The 23,146-nt window shown below is 40.4% G+C and overlaps 1 protein-coding gene across 7 annotated transcripts in view; it reads right to left on the bottom strand.

The window, feature by feature from the left end:
* Window positions 1–3,849: 3,849 nt before the first annotated feature.
* The window catches only part of ATF6 (activating transcription factor 6), a 226,613-nt gene continuing 207,316 nt past the window's right edge, over window positions 3,850–23,146 (bottom strand). For 6 of the 7 annotated variants that reach the window (XM_082405507.1, XM_082405509.1, XM_082405506.1 and 3 more), the window contains one exon: window positions 3,850–9,174. In XM_082405507.1, coding sequence (XP_082261633.1) covers window positions 8,966–9,174 — 209 coding nt within the window. In that variant the 3' untranslated portion in view covers window positions 3,850–8,965. The remainder of the gene's footprint in view (window positions 9,175–23,146) is intronic. The other variant, XM_082405510.1, reaches the window with a different exon arrangement.

Raw genomic sequence — 23,146 nt, forward strand, 5'->3', positions numbered from 1 at the left:
CCTGGTCTAACAGCCTCTCCCCAGGACACGTCCAGTTTGCCACAGACTGAAATCAGAGGAAAACAGTAGGAAGAAATAAAAAGGGAAGGGGAAAGCTGACGTTGCTTTCTCTGATGAGGGAAGGCAAGGCTCTCATCTTGTGTGTCCCTCCTGCTCAGCGCTGGGCACGGTGCCTCTGAATCGCGAGAGCACCGTGAATATTTGCATATGGTGATGTACTGGTACATGCAAACGCAAGTGACAAATGCTGGTCTATCACGTACGCTCCCGGAAAGAAAATGTCTATCTGTGGCTTTCTAAGAGCTCAATAATTCAACTCAGCAAAAAACAGAGTTAGCCTAAAATGCCCGAAGGACCATATCCTAAGCACATCATGTCAGAACACTAGTGGGGATAAAATAGTGAATTAGACACTGACGGGGTTCCTGACCTTCTGGAGTTTATTGTCTTTCAGAGATGACATATTAAACAAGAAATTGCAGAGGTGAAAGTTTGGAAAGGAAGCTAACTTTCTAAGAGCAGGTTTTTCCCTCTTTGGACTGTTCACGCCCTGCTGACTTGTACCAGATTATAAATCTTGGGGAGATGGAATTAGCCCCAAATGTGCTGCTGGTTGTGTTCACCTGAGCGGTGACCCATAGAGCCATTTAAAATAAGAGGTTAAATGTTTCAGCATCTTTCCTGCTCATACTGTTTAAATTAAGACGAATTTGCAGTTCCCCCCAGCTGAGGATTGGATGGAAACAGCCAGACTAGTGGTGTGGAGGTTGCTGTATTTCTGTCTTGCTTGAGGCTGCCAGGCTGGAGGGGGCAATGTGTTGGTCTGATGTGAACAAGTCGCCGAGCAGAGAATTCCAGCATGTTCAGGAAACCAGAGACAGTGCAGTGAAATGCGCCATTGTGTGTCTTAGGACCAGCAGCCAGGTGAGTGGGTGAGCCCTGTGGCCATGGCAAAGACATTGGCCAATGAATCTTCCATCCCAAAGCTCTCCTGAGAGCAGCTTGTGTCTAACTATTTTTCAGGCTGACCAGAAATCATGACCTCTTCTGGAAATTATCTTTACTCTTCTGTGGGAACAGAGGGGTGACCACACAGACCCATGGAAGAGACATCATTCACATGTCTTTGAGGACAAGGAGGTTGTCTGGTTTATCTGTATAGCATCCCACAGATCAGTGGTAGTTGCCAAAGCTTGGTCCACCACTTAGAATCTGTGACAAAGGTTTAAATTCTGGGGCCACTAGCTCTAGCTATGGAGAAATTCAGCCCAAGAATCCAAGTTCCACTGGGTGCTCAGGCAATGCACATAACCCCAGAGGCTTCGGAAGTCTAGAAGGACAACAAAGAAATGAGAGTCAGGGATGGCTTTTGAGGCTCTCAGTTCTTCCTTTTCAACCAGCTAATGTATGCCGAAACAGGGCTACGCCTGTAAACAAGTGGAAATATTTTTTGGTTAGCTTCACATGGTCCCCCTATCTAAATGAGCACAGTTTTTAGGAGTGACAGGGTTGCAAATAGTTAAACTTACAAGATGACCCATTTCTTAATATGGTGTGTTGCATCTGTTTTAAAGATATGTCCTTCACTTCTGGACCAAAGCATTTCAGTTTTGGATCTGGGGATTAGTGATCTCTTACAGAAGCATCTCTCACCATCTCATAGTCCAGCATTCACACTAGAAGTTAATCCTGCAGTGAAAAGTTTCCAAAAACAACAGAACTTGTGATCAAAAGAGTAGTCAGTTGGATGCACCCAGGGGATGCGGCTGAATGGTCACACTTGAATGCTCTTGGACCTGAGCAGAGTGGGAGTATTGGCTGAGCCCGGGATCTTCAATTGTGGGAGCTCCCAGCTTGTCTTTACCCCACTGGGTAACTCACCCAAGACGAGAACTGCAAGGATTGAGGTTCAGCAACCCACCGTGGGCTCCACATGCAACCAGCAGTGAGTGTATACTCCTTCAGAGGGGATGAATTGTTCATAGAAAACCCACCAGCATCATTGGACTTTGCCTCTTAGCTATTGTCTCTCTTTCCTGACCATGCCTCAACACCCTGGTTGCCCATGATGTGTGGCTTGGTTTCTTCCTCTCTACTTTGTCTCCTGTTGCATCCTTTATGGCTTTAAAGGATGAGTGGCAACATACTATAGTAGAAAGAATGTGGCTTTACAAGCAAGGTAGACTTAATTTCAAATCCCAGCTCCGGTATGTGTTAGTAGTGAGTTCGTAGGCAAGTTCCTTATTCTTTTGTGCCCATTTTTTTCATCTGTAACGTGGATAATGATATCTATTTCATAAGGCTGCTGTAAAGTTTAATGAACTAATGCTTGCAAATGCTTAGCATAATGTCTGTTAGAGGTTAAGTCTTCAAATATGTATCAGCTGTTATCAGGAAGTCAACTAAGGGAAGGATTGTCTTCAGGCAATTGTACAGATGACACCAAATGTGATGGAGTGAATAATATGGTACAGATTTCCTATGGTTAGCAAAACATTGGAAGTGGTCTAAATTTCTAACAAAAGAGAACTAGTTAGATAAATTGCAGAGTATGCGCTAGCAGAACCCTCTATTTCGGGCACCATGTATTGTGTAATCCAAATGTCAGTTGTGGTTATCCTTTGAGATCCCAAAATTGGCTTGAACAGTATCCCACATACAGTGGGAAGTCCCGGAGGCGCAATCCCATAAGGATTTGGTGGCAAGGTCCCATGAGGGCGAGGGTGTGGCGGGAGCGATATTTTCCTGGTCACCTCTGTTGCTTCACTGACTTTTCCATTTATGAATTATCTTGCTTCAGTATCTGCAAGCTTTTTTTCTGCATTAGTCATACCACACTGAATCCTACTCCCATTCTTTCACCCCCCAAAACAACACTGATTCAAAGCTGTGTGTGCAACAGGCTTTTACTGACTACTTGAGACAATGAAGAGGATTTACATTTTAGCACCACAGTTTGAAGGCTTTTTTTGCCCTCCTGCCACCAGGGAGTCTTCTCACGAGTCCCTGAGAGGCTCCAGCATCCAGAGACCAAGCCCTGTAGCTCGGGTCCACTTTTCCTTTTCTGCTGCCCAGCCCCCTACCCTCCATTGTGTACTGACTTTCTCTGCAGAAGAAGGGATTTGGGGTCTTACTTTCTAAAGAAGCCTAATAAGGTATCTTAGGAAACAAATGTAGTTTTGCCTCAAAGAAAGAGAACCCTGACGTTACTGTAATTTTGTATATTTGCGTATTTGACCCCACAGGCCACTGTGAGCTCTTTTAGGGCAGGAATCTGTGCCCGATCTATGTCTCGCGAGGTTAGGAATCCATGTGCTGAAGCTAAAGTGCCTGGGTCCAAATACTGGGTCTATTATTTACAAGTTATGTGACCATTGTAGGAAATGAGTTGTAGGCAGGATTGAAATAAAAGAGCTAGTGAACTTCTTAGTGCCTGAGGCATACACCGGGTACTCAGTAAATGCCTGCACTGATGATTATTCCCAGAAGGATTCTTTGCTGTCAGTCTTCAGTGACTAGCTTCATGCTTGGAGACATGTCATTCTAAGCTGAGAAGAGGTTTTGGTGTGATTAACTCGGTTTCCTGATGTAGAAGGACAAAGTATAAGAAGTTTTTAGACAATTTTTTTTTCCCTTAGTAAGAAGACTGTAGTTCAAATATTTGGACACAATAAAGGAAACTTTTACTTAACCAGGTTGGGAAAAAGAGTGGAAAAGAGCTCAATTGTTTCATCTAAACAGTAACAGCCCACAAAACCATTTTAGGCTTCCCTTCTCGTTACTAATCACTTAACACTGAAGATTCATTTTGGGTCTTTTTTTCTCTTTTTACATACAAAACAAAACAAGGCAAGTTTAAAAATTCTTTATTTGAACTTTAGACAAGGAACACGTATTGCATTATAAAGACTTGCTTAAAAGCATGACATAGTCTGTTGTCATTGTTTCTTTATGTGTTGTAAACCAGCATAAATATTAAGGGAGAGAATGGTACATCTTTCCTCTGCATCTTTAACCCATTCTTAACTGAGCAGGGATACAACCCTCAGAAAGAAAACCCTGGTGAAATGGCATCTCTAACAAACACTCTCTCCTCAGGTTCTAACGGCTCCAGGGGAGAAGCACTGTTGGTCTTAGCCTAACCATATTGGCAACATGACAACAAGAAACTAGTATCTCTAAGGCCAGTAGTACACAGCAGTTTCCATCTAAAGTTCTATTTCTTTTCCCACCATCTTTTATGAAAATGACTGACCTAGAAATTAGGGCTGAGTGTGAGTTAAAATGGTCCAATATACATTTACTGTGAGAGTCAACCTGCTAATCTCTATCTGGGATGGTCCTATTGGGGGATATGCCAAACTTCCTGGTTTGCTTATTAACTAATGGTCACTGACACCACTGGGGGCAAGCAGCAAGACAGTGTGCTGTTTGTTGACCTTGGCAAATGATAAACTATGATTTATTTACTCCTTGGTTCCCCAACTTAATATAATTTAAAGTCTTTTAATGTGCTAAAAGTCTCTAAGGCAGCAAACTAATATGCTGAATATGGTGTCCACTATTTCACAGTGACTAGCCATGACATGATTCGTACGTAGGATCAAGTTTCCTGATCAAGATACCTTTGTCATCCTTCTTTTTATAAATTCTGACAGATATCAACATAGATATTAACACACAGATATTAGAATAAACTGCTGAAAGTGCTAGTCTTATCCAAAATAAACTTTGTTTTAAGCTTAGTCTTTAAAAATATAAGTTAACAGGATACATTCTGATTTCTTTTTTCAGGTAAGAGAAAACTTTTTTTTTTTTTTTTTTTTTAATGTGCATAGTTCCATCTGGACTCCAGCAACATTTTTGGGGGTAGTCCAATATTCTGTTTCCTAGAAAATTACAAATCAACCACAACCCCTAGGGAAACAGGAAATGCTCCATCCCCAATATTGTCAGGGGTAAGAATAAAAATGTCTTACATTTCATTTTCTTTCTTTAAGCTTTATTCTTGTTTTTAAGGTAAAAGTTATAGTTAGTATTCCTATTAGCAGCAGAGATCCTAATTTCTGTAAATTAAAATGACTCAGGACTGACAGAAATCACATTTTCGCAAAGCATGAGGGATCCATAGGGGGTAATAGATGTCTATCAATCTGGTCATTAAGCGATCTTATTTGAGAGGTTAATTCGTACGAAAACAGCCAGTAGTATGCAAGGTGTCATTTGAAGTTCAGGCCTGTGACTCTGCAGCAGGAAGCTGAGTTGGCCCAGCACTATGTAGTGAAAAGAGGGCTTTCATGGTGGAAAATTTCCATGTGGTCAGACCGAAGGGGGCACGGGCTCTTTCTTACTCTGGCTCGTCAGTAAAAGTGGTTACTTCTAATAGATAGTGGAAAGTGGAAGCTGCTTTGAAACTTTTCAAAGTGTTTGTTTGTTAGAAAGTCTAGTACAATTACAAGTTTTTCTGATATTCTGTCAAGTTGCGCAACCTGAGCTCAGTGAAATGGCAAGAATCAGAAAATAGTACAAAAATTGCAAGGAGCTTGAGAGTTCTCCAGTTTTAATCCCTCCAAATGCCACAGCAGCAGCACCTTATCAGAGTGTCACTGCTGTGACTACTGGGGGTTCATTCCCAGGAGGAAGAGTCAAGCCAGGAAAGTTTGATCAGGACAGTGTCTCTTTTAAAATGCTAGAAAAATCAGTTTGAATCCCAAGTTTCTTGTCTGTTTCTAAGTAGTGTTTATTCAGAACACTCAAGAATGACTCATATAACACTGCTGCTTTCAAATACCGCCATGTCTGCTTCCTGCTAACAAGAAAAGGCAAAGAAATGCCAGCTTTGTTCTGGGACTGTAGTCATTTAAAAAAAAAAAAAAATTAGAAGATGCTCTGAGCTTTTATAATCACAGGGGATTTTTCACTTGTGAAAAGAAAGACAAACCCCACCCAATAACCTAAACTGCAAGAATGGCAAGCAATACATTTGTTTCAAGATGATCCTTTCACAAACCCTAACTGTGGAAAGAGGCATTTTACACTGCTGCCCTAATGGAGCTGTGTCCCTGTTCTGCTGAGTGAGTTAACCCCACAGGGAAGAAGCTCCTGACGTCTGACTCAGTAGACAGCATGAGGGAACATCCACTTCCATTAAGCCTTAAAAACTTGGAACTTGCAACCAGGTGGAAAAACCATTCCCAGCAGTCTCTGCCATCACCTCCCAAGACAGCAGTACTGGTGGCCCAAAGGGCACAGAGTCACCTAATAACAGGCGGACTTGCCTCCTCCACGAGCTTATCTAACAAACATTCTCACAAGCTTGCAAAATGCCACTTAAAAACTCAATAAATTAAAAAATTATATACACACACACCACACACACACACACACACACACACACACACACACACACACACACACACACACACGTCCCCCATAATTCCTGGCTGCAATCCCCAAAAGGCCATCTCACCAAAACAATTAAGCCAAAAGACCAGCTTAATTTATTCATCAGGCAGAGCAACTTTCCGTTTCCTAAAGGACCTCGAGCTAATGTACAGACATGACAATAAAAACTACCCTTGTGCCCAGAGATTAACAGTAGCCTTGACAGCAGTTTAAAAAGTAGACTACTTGTCAGCTGCCTTTCACTCATTTCCTGAAACTTTACCCTGAGGAGAATCCTGTTCCCTCATCTCAAAAAGATCAGTTCAAGAACGGGTCATGACAAGGGGTGGAAGGGTCAGTGAGTGAAAAGAGAAGGAGGCAAGGCTTCCAGACTGCTTTTCATGGTCACTTCACAGGTACCCTTAACCCACACTTTCACCTGAAAGAGAGGCATTAACGTGACATAACATACTTAAGTCTTCAGTCTGACCAGTTGGTAAAATGCACACAGGAAAAGCTGGGAATAGAGGGATAAAGTAAAAGCAAGTGCCCCAAACAAGAAATCCACGTGATGGTTTGTTTTTGTGTGATTCAGTGCAAAGGAGAGGAAGGAAGCACCATCTACAGTCACTCCACACACACTGTATTTGCATCCACCGTGATAACTATGACGGTTGCAGGAGAAGATTGGCAGCTTGGGAATGACCGTGTTGCCACTGCCTACTAGCAGCCTCTTGTTTGGCTAATTCACAGGACAGAATGGGAAGGAGCAGGGCCAGGAGAAGACATTCCATGAGAAGACTGTCCTGCAACCTAAAGGTCTTCTGGGCACTTGCCTTCTATTCCTTGGCGCCCCTTAGAAGGAAGAGTGGTCCCCAGGGAAAATGGTTCTTGTCTGAAAACTGCCTGGGGCAGCCCAATCAGAGAGGAGTGCTGCCCTGACTTAAGATAGTTTGTACATGGCTAATGGATACTTTTCAAACTCCAGATTCCCAGGGAATAGAGCAAGAGTCCCCTTCTTCCCCTCACAAGAGTGAAACTGATTTCCTCTGAAAGCGTCTCATTGGCTTGAGCAGAGAGGCACCACTGTCCAGACAGAAGTGCTGGTGAGTCTTCAAAATTATTTAGGAGCCACGCCTAATTTCACAGGCAGAAAACTAACTCACTAAAGGTAGTCCTTGAGGAGTTGATATAATGTCTCTTTCCTTTTCTTGCAAGGAGGAAGAGATTGATACAGTGTGGAAATGGAAGGGAAGAAATCTGACAAGAGCAAGTCAATTAGGACAGGAGGCAGTGTTTGCAGAATGAATTCTATGGAGAAATTCAAAAGTTTCGTAGGAGGAGAGGGTAGAAGACTCACTTTTAGAAGCTGAAGGTAGAAATCACAGAGAAGACAGTCAAAGTACAAGTGAACAAAGTAAGTTATTTTTGTTTTGTTTTTGTTTTTAATAATGGGAGGACAAAAGAGTTAATTCCTTCACTGCCTTTTCACTGGAGAATTGAAAATGATTGCAGTACTATGGGATGCACTCGACCAGCAGGAATCTAACTTGCCTGTCTGCATAGTTTTAAAGGAGTAAATACTTATCAATTCTCAAGAGAAAAAGCTCTTGTTTGTTTAAATGTAAAGTCACCTACATGCTCCTTAGCTGAACTGGGTATCATATCAATAGAAGGTGTGTAGTGTGTGGAGATTCACAATAAAAATGAAGGATTTGTCCTGTGGTCCTTGAGGATCTGAACCAGATTACTAAAGAGAAGACGTAAATATGTGTGCTAACACTCAGTGGCCCATGGCCCTCAGAATAAACGGTAGCTGTGGCTTTAATCTTAAACTGCAATCACATCAAACTTTCAGTGTTTTAAACATATGTATTAATGAAGCTATCTCCTCTTTCACAGCCCGCCTTCTCTTGCATTTCATTCTCGCCAATTTGCTACCCACCTCCGACCCCAATACAGTTGTTCACATGTAGTCTCAGGTGTGAACCGCAAATCGCAAGATAAACTTTACCACCGGGGGATTTTCCCCTTTACCTGAAACTCCAAATTGTTCTGACTCTTTTGGGGATGCTTTTGGCTCTTCTGGTTTTGACATTTGCTTTCCAATAAGCACACATCCACAATTGGTTTTCATTAAGTTGATGAAAGATCTAATGAGTGGAAACATCTGGGTGCTGTTAAATAAAAGTCTCTTTACCATACCAATAAGTGAAATGGCAGAGAGGGGAAGTGGATCTTATTTGAAAGGATATGACTATTTAAACACAAAACGAATACAGAGGGAGAAGCAATTTAGAAAGGTACAGAAAAAAATATCTAAACCAGACAACAGTGGAGGATGCAGGGCTACACGTGCCTGTGGAGATATGCTGCTCCCCTTGTGTCTGCGTTCCAGTGCTTTCCAGGTAGATGGGCAGATGGTGAAAAACAGAGCAGCTTCTTTTCTTCTCTTCTATCTCTTGAATTCTATTATGAGGCAGTTCTCTGCTTGCCACCAAGGCAGAAAGAAGCATTTCTCTCATCCACTCACCGGTCCGGCAGGGTCCCACCCTTAGTTTTCCATTGTAGCCCCTGGGTGCTACTGTAGTGACTCAGGGATGGTGCTGACAACGTGGGCTGCCTCTGTGGCTGCTGGAGGGGAACCAAAGAAGGTGTTGGTTTGATTCCTCTGCTGATCTCGGAGGTAAGGAGGAACTGACGAGCTTTTGATGTGGAGGATCCTGGTGTCCATCACCTGACAGTCAATCTGCATCATCACTTCGTAATCCTGCCCATTGATCACATTCTCTGCAGAGAGAAATAAACACAAGGAATAACTATTCAACAGAATGTGCAATTCTGCTATAAGCTTCAATCCCAGAAAGACATCAACGCGCTTCAAGGGTGTGAACTGTCAACACGCTTTCAAGGGTACAGAGAGACTTCATCAGTCACCAAGCAGAGCTACAGGGCCAGGATGGCCTGCCCTCTCTCTCCTCAACTCTAGTTCCCAAACAACCTGTACTGGCTCAATAAAGACTGGAGCCACTGTCAGAGTTAATACCACACACTGTCTGTCCACAGATATTATATGTCTTGTATGCTTTCCATGTGGTGTATCACCATGGCTGGAGCAACTGGAACAGCAGGAGATTTTAGTTGGGGGAGGGGAGGGTGGAGAGGGAAGAATACTTAAGTTCTCCCCTTCCCTTTCAACAATGGGAAGGGATAATTGTCGAAAGGACCGCCATATCATGCGAAGGTAAGGAGACCTTGGCCAAGACTGCTTGGCTCCTGTTCATCAGTAATATTTCTAATTTCATTAAGACATTCCCAACTATGAATTTAAAGATTTGTGCTTAGGAACATAAAATACAGTGAAGACTGACAACAAGTTGTAGACATCTGACAATCATGCTCTTTCCCAGAGGCCACCGTCACTTCTGGTCCGTATTAAGGCAGTCCTTAATTTCAGAGTTCTGGATTCCAGGTACAAAGAGAGCAATACATTTCCAATTTGGGATTAAAAGGAATGCTATAAGGACTTCCAGGTAAACTAGAGGCTATTGGCATAAGGGAACGGGAAAAACCATATAGAGCCATGCTTAACACATATGGGGTAACTTACTATCCTGAGTTTAATATACACAGACGTACTACACTCCATTCTTCCTATGAGGACAAAAGCTCTTTATTTTCGGGAGAAGGCCAAATTATTCCCCGATTTGTAATTCTAGGTGGTCATTTTCCAACTTGTAGTCAATGAAACTTGGGCATAAAACTGATGGAAGAATTATAAATAGATAACATCTTTCAAGACCAGCTGGACATTCATAGCAATGCAGTTAGAAGATGTGTAAACTTGGAAGAATGCGGGGAGTCAACGTGGCACCTCAGTTTGCATTTTCAACCATGAATCCAGAGCTGGGTGTGGGACCAGGAAGAATGCTGGCGAAGGCCTAGTCCTGTACTGCCTTTTCATGAAGATGATATACAGCCAAACAGTGATTTCAAAATTAAACATTTGGCTTCTCTAGGGCAAAGAATTGAATTTAAAAGTAGAATTCTTTCTATTCCATTATCTTTTCTTTTTTTTTTACTACTACACCATGCGTGCCAAGTATTACAAATCCAGAGGAAGAAAATCCAAAGTTTGACATTTGATCCTCAGATTCCATTATGTTTGGGAAAACTGAACTATGGAGCTTGTAACTTAACGAGGCAGGAAATGAGTTAAGAAGATCATCTAATCCGGGGTGTCTTAAATTAGGGTCTAATGCACAGACTTCAGGGAGTCCATAAGTTCCCTGAAATTGCATGCAAAGTTTTATTTGTATGTGCATTTTTCTGGAGAGGGGGTACATCAGATTCTTAATGAGGTCTATGACCCCCTAAATGTTAAAAACTATTAAATCTAATAATCTATCAACTTTAAGTGCCTTGAGCAGATCATATATCCCATTTTAAAGCCAATGGAAGACATCATTATTCCACTTCTATTGGTTGATTGCCTGTGTCAATCTCTAAAATAGTCTCCATTGATGGCGAATTTCCCATTACAAGTCTTATAAATCTCTTCAATTACAGTTGAAGCTAATTTCCTTCTTTCCCAGCCTTACCAGCAACAAAGAGCAGTTGGTTGCTGCTGCGTATTAACTAACCCTACCTATTCTTTAAGACCATTGCTATGGACACTTAACTCCAATATTACAACTCCTGCCACTTTGTAATGGCTATCAAATCATTTACTTATCTTTAGAGAATTACATCTGATTGGCTGTAAGTTAACCAACGTTTCCTATCAAAGTGTTTTCTTTTCCAAAAAGTAGGCAATGGAAGAAAGACAACCTGTTAATGTATTTGGAGTCATTACATTCAGAACATGTGACAGGGTTCAGATTTCAAGGTGCCACACTAGTCATTTCCTTTTGGAACCACGGTCCCTCTCTGTTTTAGAAAAACTGAAAGACTGTGTGCATATACACACACACACGGACACACTGAGACACAGATGACTAAATAATGAAAAACACATGTATAAAAGACATGTAATATACATTACTAATTTTTACTACTTTCCTAGATTAACTCGGAATCCAGATGACAGTTTAAGATCAAGACTATGTTCTGTCATATAGCCCATACCACCTGCAGAAGTTATTAGGGCCCATGTGCCTGCTATGGTTTAAACAGATAACTGGAGTTCTTTAATATCTTAAATGTTGGGAAGAGATGAAAAACCTGGTGATATGTGCTCAGATGCTTGGGGGAAAACTAAAGCTGCGACCTGATTCCAAAACCTGGGAGTCCCTAGTCATGGCTGAAATGGTACCGTTATCCTAAGCCCAACCGAAGGCTCATGCTAGGTATGGTTTGGGTGGCTTTAAAATGGATTCTGTTCTTCACTCCTTTCTGAACTTCTAGGCCAAGGAAACTGTCAGCATTACTGGAAGAAGATTCTACCAGATAGGATATGAATGCCTTAAACCGAATTTAGGAAGCCCCTTCTGAATGACAAGCTGGAAAATTTAGGTTTAAAGTGACACGCCATGAGGAATCCCAAGTTACCCAACACCTCTAGAAAATAGTTAAAGGGGCTACAGCAATTTCTTTTCTTCAGTCTACTCTGTGGGACCTTATAGAAGTCCTTTGGGTGTTTCAGTATTGACCCCCTTGGATAGTGAGTGAGGTGGTCTCTATTACGGATGAGGCTCTAATTATTTTAATTAAAGGAGGACAGAATGGGAAACAGCTTATGATCACTCATGGGCTTCACAGGGCCCTCCCCTGCGCTGTCGGGCATCTGTTCACATGATCTGCTTCCAGGAGCAGCAGAGAGGCTCCGAAACCCCTCCCACAAGTGGCAGACGAAGCTCCCGTTATCCTTTACTTTCAGACTTTGAGCACAGTTAATAACTGACCACCCTTGGAAAGGACATTTTCAACTGTTGCCTATAATTTGTGCCTCGGTGTGAATAAAATAAACCAGAGGAGGTTCTAACTGGAGAGATGAGAACCTGAAAACTCTGGTGGCTCAGGCAGGGAGGAGAGGAACAGCCTCTGAAGGAAAACCCAGGCAGGATGCGAGAGGCTGAGGACGGACAGCACACTTTCATTAAGGGCCAGGCCTCCATTATGAATGGGCAGTGCCCCAGTAATAAGAGAAAACATCACAGCTCATGGGCTTGCCGACAAGAGGGAACAAAGTAAACAACTAGGGAGTTGTTAGAGCTGAGTTATGTGAAAAGACTGCTGAAGGATTTTTGTGTACTTAATGAAGAAGACAGTGACTATTTGGGAAAAACAGAACCAAAAGTTACAGTATGGAGCCCAGATGTTAAAGGTTCACTTTCCCTCTTCTATTAGCAAACATTTGGGTGCTGCACAAGCGATATAAATAATCTTATGTTCTGGGACTTATGAAGTAAACAGAATGAGAAGAAACACTGACCTGAGTCAGGAAAAAGATGTAAAATATGAATACTTCAAATTCAAAATTAATCAGGCAAATAAAAAGGAAAAGAGATGACTGGCTTCAAACATGAGTGCTAAAAAGTGAGTCTGAATGCCCAGAAGAGTTGGGAAAGCAAGAAAAAAAGTGCCTGGACACTGGAGGTGGAAAAACTCTAGGCAATGTGGAATTCTGAACAGCCTGTAAACACACAATAACTGAATGAAGAATGGCCTGCCAAGAGGCTGTTAGCTGGGAGATGACTAACACGTACACCAGGACCTTAACCATAAACAGAATTTAAATACCCCCACATTTCACAGAAAGTTCAATTTTAAAAAATGACAAGACTTCACCAGTGCTTTGCAAAGACTGTGTATGATAACACAAGATTTCTGTTCAGAATCAGACACCAATCCTAACAAGAGGCAGTTTGCTCTGTGTAAGCTAGGCTGGTGACAGGCAGTGACAGGCTGTCAGTACCTGTGCCTGAATCCTATAGGGTGTGGGGTATGTGTGTGTACATGGGGGAACATGGAAGGTAAATAAAAATCCCCCCTTCCACTGATCACAAGAGATACCTGCACCCAAAACAAACAAGTGGAAAAATCAGGAAAGAAATCCAAAAGGGTAAGAAAGAGGCGACAAAGGAGACAAAGGGAAAGGAAGGCGGGAATACAATGAACAATAAGGGGTAAAACATCACATTTTTTCGGTGGCTTTCAAAAACTTCCAAAGCTGACTTCACTATGTCTAACCAATCTTATCTCCAATTTTTAACCGGAGTCCTGGTTTTGACCATCCCAGAGCACCATGCATTGTATCTCTGCTAGTACTTTATCCTCTGCTTGGAAAAAAAAATAAAAAAGCTCTTTCTGTTCTTCTCTACCCAAATTCTCCATCCAGTCAATTTCTATTAACCCTTTAAGGCCCATTTCAAATCCCACTTCTAAGAAACCTTCCATGAAAACTCCAGTATTGATCTTTTTCTTTATAACCAATATATAAATGTTCCATGTCACTGAATATGTTAAAATACTTATAGAAAAAGGTTTGTCTCCTTTAAGAAACATCGGGCATTTCTGAAGGTACCGGGTGGGGGATCAGTGGTAGAACTAGATAGAGCCTCTCCCTCATCAGTGGGGAAGAAGACTGAGTGAGTTAAGTACCAGTCGTATTGCAGATGGAAACACAAAATATGCTTCCGACTTGAACAATCTTTCTGGAGACATAAGGGAGAACACTTGCAGGAGCAAAGAGCTCCTAGCAACCACCATGTCTGCCCTTTGCTGTTTCCGGGACAGTGGAGAGATTTCAGGCTGTGAGTGTCCAAAGGCAGGGAGGGATGGTGGGAGGGATATTATTTGTTTAACTGCAAGACAAATCAGAATTTGTTAAATATTTTAAAAATACATGTGTATATTTTTTTATTGAAGTATAGTTGATTTACTACATTACATAAGTTTCAGTTGTACAACATACTGATTCAGTATTTTTATATATTTGACTCCATTTAAAATTATTATAAAATATTGGCTATATTCCCTGTGCTGTATAATATATGCCTGTAGTTTATTTACTTTATACATAGTAGTTTCTACTTCTTTATTCCCTACCCTTATCTTGCCTCTCCCCCTTCCCTCTCCCCACTGGTAACCACTAGTTGGTTCTCTGTATCTGTGAATCAGTTTCTGTTTTGTTATATTCAGTCATTTTATTTTTTAGATTCCACATATAAGTGATAACATACAGTATTTGTCTTTCTCTGTCTGACTTACTTCACTAAGCATAATACTCTCCAGGTCCATCCATGTTGTTGCAAATGGCAGAATTTCCTTCTTTTTTATGGTTGAGTAGTATTCCATTGCAGATATATACCACATCTTCTTTATCCATTCATATGCTGATAGACGCTTAAGTTACTTCCATATCTTGGCTATTGTAAACAACGCTGTCATGAACATTGAGGTGCATGTGTCTTTTTGAATTAGTGTTTTCGTTTTTTTCAGATATATACCCAGGAGGGGAATTGCTGGATCATATGGTAGGTTTTTTTTTTTTTTTTTTTTTGGTAGTTTTATTTTTATTTTCTTGAGGAACCTCCATACTGTTTTCCATAGTGGCTGCACCAATTTACATTTCCACCAACAGTGTACAAGCGTTCCCTTTTCTCCACATCCTCTCCAACATTTATTTGTGGTCTTTTTGATGATGGCCATTCTGATGGGTGTGAGGTGATACCTCACTGTGTTTTGATGTGCATTTCTCTAATAATGAGTGATGTTGGGCAGCTTTTCAGATGTCTGTTGGCCATCTGTATGTCTTCTTTGGAAAAACGTCTATTCAGGTCTTCTGCCCATTTTTTAATTGGGTTGTTTGTCTTTTCAAAGTTGAGTTGTATGAGCTGTTTATATATATATTTTGGATATTAACCCCTTACTGGTCATGTCATTGCAAATATTTTCTCCCATTCTCCCATTTTCTCCGAAAACACTGTCTTCTCATTTTGTCAATGGTTTCCTTTGTTGTACAAAAACTTAAGTTTAATTAGGTCCCATTTATTTACTTTTATTTTTATTTCCTCCGCTTCAGGAGACAGATCCTAAAAAATAGTGCTACAATTTTTGTCAGAGTGTTTTATCTATGTTTTCTTCTAGGAGTTTTATGGTTTCTGGTCTTACACTTAGGTCTTTAATCCATTTTGAGTTTATTTTTATATATGGTGCTAGAGGATGTTCTATTTTCATTCTTTTATATGTAGCTGTCCAGTTTTCCCAGTACCACTTATTGAAGAGACTGTCTTTTCTCCATTGTATATTCTTGCCTCCTTTGTCATAGATTAATTGACCGTGTGTGGGTTTGTTTCTAGGCTGTCTATTCTGTTCCACTGATCTATGTATCTGTATACAGTACCATACTATTTTGATGACTGTAGCTTTGTAGTATAGTCTCAAGTCAGGGAGTGTGATACCTCCAGCTTTGTTCTTTCTTCTGAAGATTGCTTTGGCTATTCGAGGTCTTTTGTGGTTCCATATAAAATTTTTAGAATTGTTTGTTCTAGTTCTGTGAAAAATGTCATGCGTATTTTGATAGGGATTGCATTAAATCTGTAGATTGCTTTTGGTAGTACTGTCACTTTAACAAGATTAATTCTCCCAATCCATGAGCACAGGATATCTTTACATTTATTTGTGTTGTCTTCAATTTCCTTCATCAATGACTTATAGTTTTCAGAGTACAGATCTTTCACCTCCTTGGTTAAATTTGTTCCTAGGTATTTTATTCTTTTTGATGCAATTGACTGTATTCTTGAATTCTCCTTCCGATAGTTCATTATTAGTATATAGGAAAGCAACATATTTCTCTATATTAATCTTGCATCCTGCAACCTTGATGAATTAATTTATTAGTTCTAATAGTTTTTTTTGGTGGACTCTTTAGGGTTTTCTATATAGAGTATCATGTCATCTGCAAACAGTGACAGTTTTACTTCTTCCCTTCCAATTTGGATGCCTTTTATTTCTTGTCTGATTGCTGTGGCTAGGACTTCCAATACCATGTTAAATAGAAGTGGTGAGAGTGGGCATCCTTATCTTATTCCTGATGCTACAGGAAAAGCTTTTAGCTTTTCATTGTTGAGTATGATATTAACTGTGGGTTTGTCATAAATGGCCTTTATTATGTTTAGATATGTTGGCACTATACTCACTTTGATAAGAGTTTCTATCATGAATGGATGTTGGATTTTGTCAAGTACTTTTTCTGTGTCTATTGAGATAATCATGTGATTTTTATCCTTCCTTTTGTTAATGTGATGTATCACATTGATTGATTTGTAGATATTGAGACATCCTTGCATCCCTGGAATAAATCCTACTTGATCATGATGTACGATCCTTTTTATATATTGTTGAATTTGGCTTGCTAATATTTTGTTGTGGATTTTTGCATCTATAGTCATCAGAGATGTTGACCTGTAACTTTCTTTTTTTGTAGGGTCTTTGTCTGGTTTTGGTATCAGGCTAATGGTGGCCTCATAGAATGAATTTGGGTGTGTTCTCTCTTCAATTTTTCAGAACAGTGTGAGAAGGACAGGTATTAGTAGAATTTGTTAAATATTACATGGGCGTTACATTCCTGAACAATGGGGAGGCAGATGAGAAAGAGCTTATCTAGTTAGAAGATCTATAATAATTTCATTAAAAAAGTGTATGGGCCTAGAACAATGTATACAAAACCCACCAACCCTTAAGGAGCACTTGTAGTGGTCATGATGATTGAAGGGAACTACTAAAATTTAATGGGCAGGGGCCGGGAAGCTGAACAGTCTGTAATGCACAGGGACAGTCCCATGCAAAACTGTCCTGTATCTCATACAATATTCACATAGGCTAAAAAAAAAACCCTGATTATTACTATAGTAATAAACTCACTGTTTTACATTTAAATATAGAGCACTTTTACATGGGTTTTATATACACTAAATTTCCAGGAATAAACTACTGAATAATAATTTATTTATTTAATAACACCTCGTGCTTCTGTATGCCAGACACTGTTCATCTAATTCTCAAAACAACCTCCTAATTCAGGTATTATTATTATTATTCCGCATTTTATAGATGAGAAAACTGGAACATAGAAACATCATGTGATTAGCCACTCAGCTGACAAATGGCAGAGCAGGAAGTTCTAACCTAGGCAGTGTGTCTTTACAATACATTCTTATAACCGCTCCACTATGCTGGGAATATTGTTTTTTTCTGAACTTAACCAAGAATTATTCATCATTTCAGAAAATCACATCACCAGTGGCAAATACAATCTTGGTATCTGGGTCACTATCAGGAAACTCTAGTATCAGTTTGCATTTGTAGCTGTTGCATTCACAGTGATAGTACATATTGGTTCAAGCACCTGACTTGCTCACTGTGTCTTCTAATGCAATATAAGCATAATAATATATAATGCCTGAACACTATATATATTTATTAATTCGACAAATATTTACTGAATTCCTACCATGTGCCAGGCATTGAGGAAACAGTAGTGAACAAAACAGAAGAAAAAAAAATCCTTGTCCTCATAGAGTTTAATTCTTATAAAAGGTGAAAGTGAGATGGTAGAGTCAGAAAATAAATAAAATAAATATGTTTAGTATATAGAATGTTAAATAAGTGGTATGGAGAAAAATCAAGCCCAGAAGCTGATCAGGGAATGAAAGTGGGGGTGTGGGAAGTGGTTTGCAGTTTTAGGTGTGGTGCCCAGGGGAGGTCTCTCTGAGAGGGTGACCTCTGAATAAAGACCTCAGGAGGTGAGGAGTGAGCCATGCAGCTGTTGAGGGAGGAGTTGAGTGCACATATGTCTGAGATTCCGGGACATTTTAGTGCAGAGGACAGGCAAGCAGTAGGAAATAGGGGTAAGGACTGATTGGTAGGAAAAAACAGGGCTAGAAGACTGATTGGCAGGAGAAAACAGAGCTAGAACTGTAATTTTGGAGTTATCTGCAGACAAGACAGATGGAGTCCTGAAACCAAATGGTACTCTTGGGGAAAGAACGATGAGAACATGTGTGTTAAGAAGGATGGGCATGAACCCACAGAATGGAAGAAAATATCTGCAAACAAAGCGACCGACAAGGGATTAATCCCCAAAATATACAAACAGCAGATGCAGTTCAATATCAAAAAAACAAAAAACAAACAACCCAATCAAAAAATGGGCGGAAGATCTAAACAGACATTTCTCCAAAGAAGAAATACAGATGGACAAAAAGCACATGAAAAGATGCTGAACATCACCAATTATTAGAGAAATGCAAACTAAAACTACAATGAGGTATCACCTTGCACTGGTCAGAATGGCCATCATCAAAAAATCTACAAACAGTAAGTGCTGGAGAGGGTGTGGGGAAAAGGGAACCCTCCTACACTGTTGGTGGGAATGTAAATTGGTACAGCCACTATGGAGAACTGTATGGACGTTCCTTAAAAAACTAAAAATAGAGCTACCTGATCCTGCAATCCCACTCCCGGGTATATATCCAGAGAAAACCATAATTTGAAATGATACATGCACCCCAATGTTCATTGCAGTACTATTTACGATAGCCAGGACATAGCAGCAACCTAAATGTCCATTGACAGAGGAATGGATAAAGAAGATGTGGCACATATATACAATGGAATATTACTCAGCCATAAAAAGAAACGAAATTGAGTTATTTGTAGTGAGGTGGGTGGACCTAGAGACTGTCGTACAGAGTGAAGTAAGTCAGAAAGAGAAAAACAAATACCATATGCTAACACATATATATGGCATTTAAAAGAAAAATGGTTCTGATGAACCTAGGGGCAGGACAGGAATAAAGATGCAGATGTAGAGAATGGACCTGAGGATACAGGGGGTGGGGGAGGGGAAGCTGGGACGAAGTGAGAGAGTGGCATGGACATATATACACTACCAAATGTAAAACAGATAGCTAGTGGGAAGCATCTGCATGGCACAGGGAGAAGAGCTCGGTGCTTTGTGACCACCTAGAGGGATGGGATAGGGAGGGTGGGAGGGAGGCTCAAGAGGGAGGGGACATGGGGATATATGTATACATATAGCTGATTCACTTTGTTATACAGCAGAAACCAACACAACATTGTAAAGCAATTATACTCCAATAAAGATGTAAAAAATAAATAAAATAAAAATGAAGATGTGGTACATATATACAATGGAACATTACTCAGTCATAAAAAAGAATGAAATAATGCCATTTGCAGCAACATGGATGGACCTAAAGATTGTCATACTGAGTGAAGTAAGTCAGACAGAGAAAGACAAGTATCATATGATATTGCTTATATGTGGAATCTATAAAAAGGGTATGAATGGACTTATTTACAAAACAGAAATAGAGTCACAGATGTAGAAAACAAACTTATGTACCAAGGGGGAAAGCAGGGAGGTGGGGGGAATAAATTGGGAGACTGGGATTGACATCTACACACTACTATATATAAAATAGATAACTAATAAGGACCTACTGTATAGCACAGGGAACTCTACTCAATACTCTGTAATGACCTATATGGGAAAAGAATCTGAAAAAGAGTGGGTATATGTATATGTATAACTGATTCACTTTACTGTATGCCTGAAACTCACACAACACTGTAAATCAACTATACTCCAATAAAAATTAAAAAAAAAAAAAAGAATGGGCATGAAGGAAAAGGGTAGGTCTGTGGTTTCATCAGATCATTGATTACTTTTAACTGAGAAACCAAACTCAGTTTGTAACCTTGATTCATTCATTCAACAAGTGTTTGCGCACTGACTATGTGCTAGGCATGGTTACACTCTTATAAGCATTTAGATCCCATTTTCTGTATCCAAATTAAACAGAGGGTGAGTTTTCTAAAGAAAAATGGACACCATATGATGGGTCACAAAACTGTCAACCAACACTTACTGAGGGCCTTAAACTGTAAGGAATTATAGAAGAAAATGAGGTTTCTTCCCTTATGCAGCTTACAGGAGTGTTGCAAAAGCAGCAGAATTACATTTAAAATATTGGTAAAACATCAAACAAGTGCATTTCCTCAGAAAGGCCTTTTCTTACTACCAAAAGTCAAGTACCATCCCCAAATCATGTCAGTTCTTTTCCTTCATAGCACTTATTACAATGTATAATTAAACATTGGCTTGCTTACTTGTTTACTAACGTATGCCTCCCCACTAGACCATCAACTCCATAAAGTCAAAGAGTATGTCTGTTTCATTCAACACTGCATACCCAGAGTTAGCAAAGTCCCTTCTCAGCAGACAATGAAAAATACAGAACATGGTTAATAAGGCTGTCCTTCATACTTGCTAGTCATGTCATCAGGTAATTCTTTGCTTTATGAAAGTTCTACCATTCTTTGACCCAACTTGAGAAAGTGCCATCCTAGAATAGTTCCAGAAATGGTGGTAGCAACAAAGAATTTCTAACATCCTCAAACAAAAAAATAATCCTATTAAGACCTCTGAAACACAGCCAAAGTCACTTCTCTTCAACCTCAAGCTCATATTTTGAATTCATAACCATCAACAGTGACTCTTTCAGAGATGACCAGATGAAATTTATCCCCTGGGAAATTTAGGGGCTTATGCTACAGAGGTCTAAGCTATATATGGTCAAGTGCCTACTTTTTCTCAAGTTCAGCTCCTCTAGGGCTTTTGATAGTTTCCTAGGATGATTTCAGGAAATCTGGCTAATTCCATAATTGTTCAAAGACTAATGGTATTAGTTTTGCTTTACCCTGGACTTGCCTACTCTTTCCCTGAAAATGCTGCCCACATATGTGAGAGGTTTTTTCATCAGATCATAGAAAAGAGTTACAGTTCACTGATCTCCATCAGCCCCTGAAAGGTCATTAAAATGGATAGGACAGGAGCTTCCCTGGTGGCGCAGTGGTTGAGAATCTGCCTGCCAATGCAGGGGACACGGGTTCGAGCCCTGGTCTGGGAAGATCCCACATGCCGCGGAGCAACTAGGCCCGTGAGCCACAATTACTGAGCCTGCGCGTCTGGAGCCTGTGCTCCGCAACAAGAGAGGCCACGATAGTGAGAGGCCTGCGCACCGCGATGAAGAGTGGCCCCCGCTTGCCGCAACTGGAGAAAGCCCTCGCACAGAAACGAAGACCCAACACAGCCAAAAATAAATAAATAAATTTAAAATGGATAGGACAACATTATTACTTATTTCTTCAAATTGAATTTCTAAACTACCAAATTGAAATCTGATTATGTAATTTCAATTAGTGCCTCAAAAACTGAAAACAAGTGAACTTCAGGTGTGAGTGGCAACAAAGGGACCCATGAGAAGACTGGGTTGGGGTTAAAATTCATTCTGAAAGCTGAGTGAACTAGACCTAGGACCTGATTTGCTGCCCTAAGACACAGTTTGGAGTTTTAGCCTAGGGCCTGGGCCCAACTCTAGGGATGGCCAATAACTTTATCGCTTCTAATGATTAAATCACTGGCACCAAGTACTATAAAACTGTTTAGTGGTGTCACAATCTGAAATTTGAGAACCATAAGAACTGAACCAGTGTTCAGAAGCACTTCCCTATAAAACCAGAACACGTGGAATAACTACCCCGCAGGCAGATTAAGGACCAAACCTCTGCAAGTACTAACATTGGGTTAAAGAGCACTCTTTCTTCTGAAAAATAGTGGCTCTGTAATTGCATTTAAAGTTAATATGTGGGAATTTTACATTCTTCCCAGAGCATTAAAATGTCTTTCTCTGCAATATTTCTGCCATTGTGTTGGGCAGGCTCAGCTTCTAAAAGGAACCACTGAATCAGAATTTTAGAAGACCTGATACTGTCATTATTACTCTCAGCCTATTAAAAAGTCTAGCATACTTTTTATTCATAAGATGGAACCTTAAAATATTTTGGAAATGATAGTCACACAATACCAACTACATTCAGAAAAACTCACTCACACGCTAGAAACAACTGTCAACAGGTTAAGATGAATGAGACCTGACGTGGTATTGCAATTGCAGACTAAAAACCAGTCAAGTGAATCATTTATATATGGTCAGAAGGCAGTTTGTATAACACTGAAGGCAGCCGTTCTGCATTTTTTTTTAATAGGAGGAAGTGTCTCTTCCCTTCCACATTAGCTCAGATATAAAACCTGCTGGAGGGCACAGAAACAGGTTAGGGGGCTCTGTAAACTCCTGAGGCTTCTCGGACACACCCACCCCCGAAGCTCCATTCAACCTGGACACCTCCTGGGAGGAGCCACACTAGAATGTCAGCTCCCTGAGAACAAGGCATTTCTATCTGTTTCTTCATTGCTGAATCCCCAGCGTCTGGCACACACAAGGCACTCGATAAACATTTTTTAATAAATGAATGAATGAGGCCTCGGCTGTGTGGAAGTGGCCCCACAGGACGCTGACTTAAAGAGGGTGCTGTTAGTATTCCCCGCCGCCACACTCAGAGAACTGAGCTAAACAAGAATTAGAGTAAGGCAGTTCCCTCAGGAGAGACAGGCTGTCCTATGGATTCAGTTTTTAACTAGAGAATTCCTTCCCCCTCAGAAGAAGAGGCAGGAGTGGAGGTAAAAGGGAAGTGGAGACCAGGCTCACAGGTCAATGTCCACAACATTATTTGCCATTCTGTGTCTCATTTTCTCCACTGAAATGTCTGCAGTTCTCAGTCTGCAGTAAACCTGGCTGCTTTTCAATCACATAATGTTCAGAAAAACCCGGACATTTGAGAACTTTCATGTGTTTACTCCCCTCAGTTACTTACAACTGATAGTTCTGTAGGC

The sequence above is a fragment of the Balaenoptera borealis genome, assembly GCF_965194805.1.
Source record: "Balaenoptera borealis genome assembly, chromosome: 1".
Taxonomy (NCBI): domain Eukaryota; kingdom Metazoa; phylum Chordata; class Mammalia; order Artiodactyla; family Balaenopteridae; genus Balaenoptera; species Balaenoptera borealis.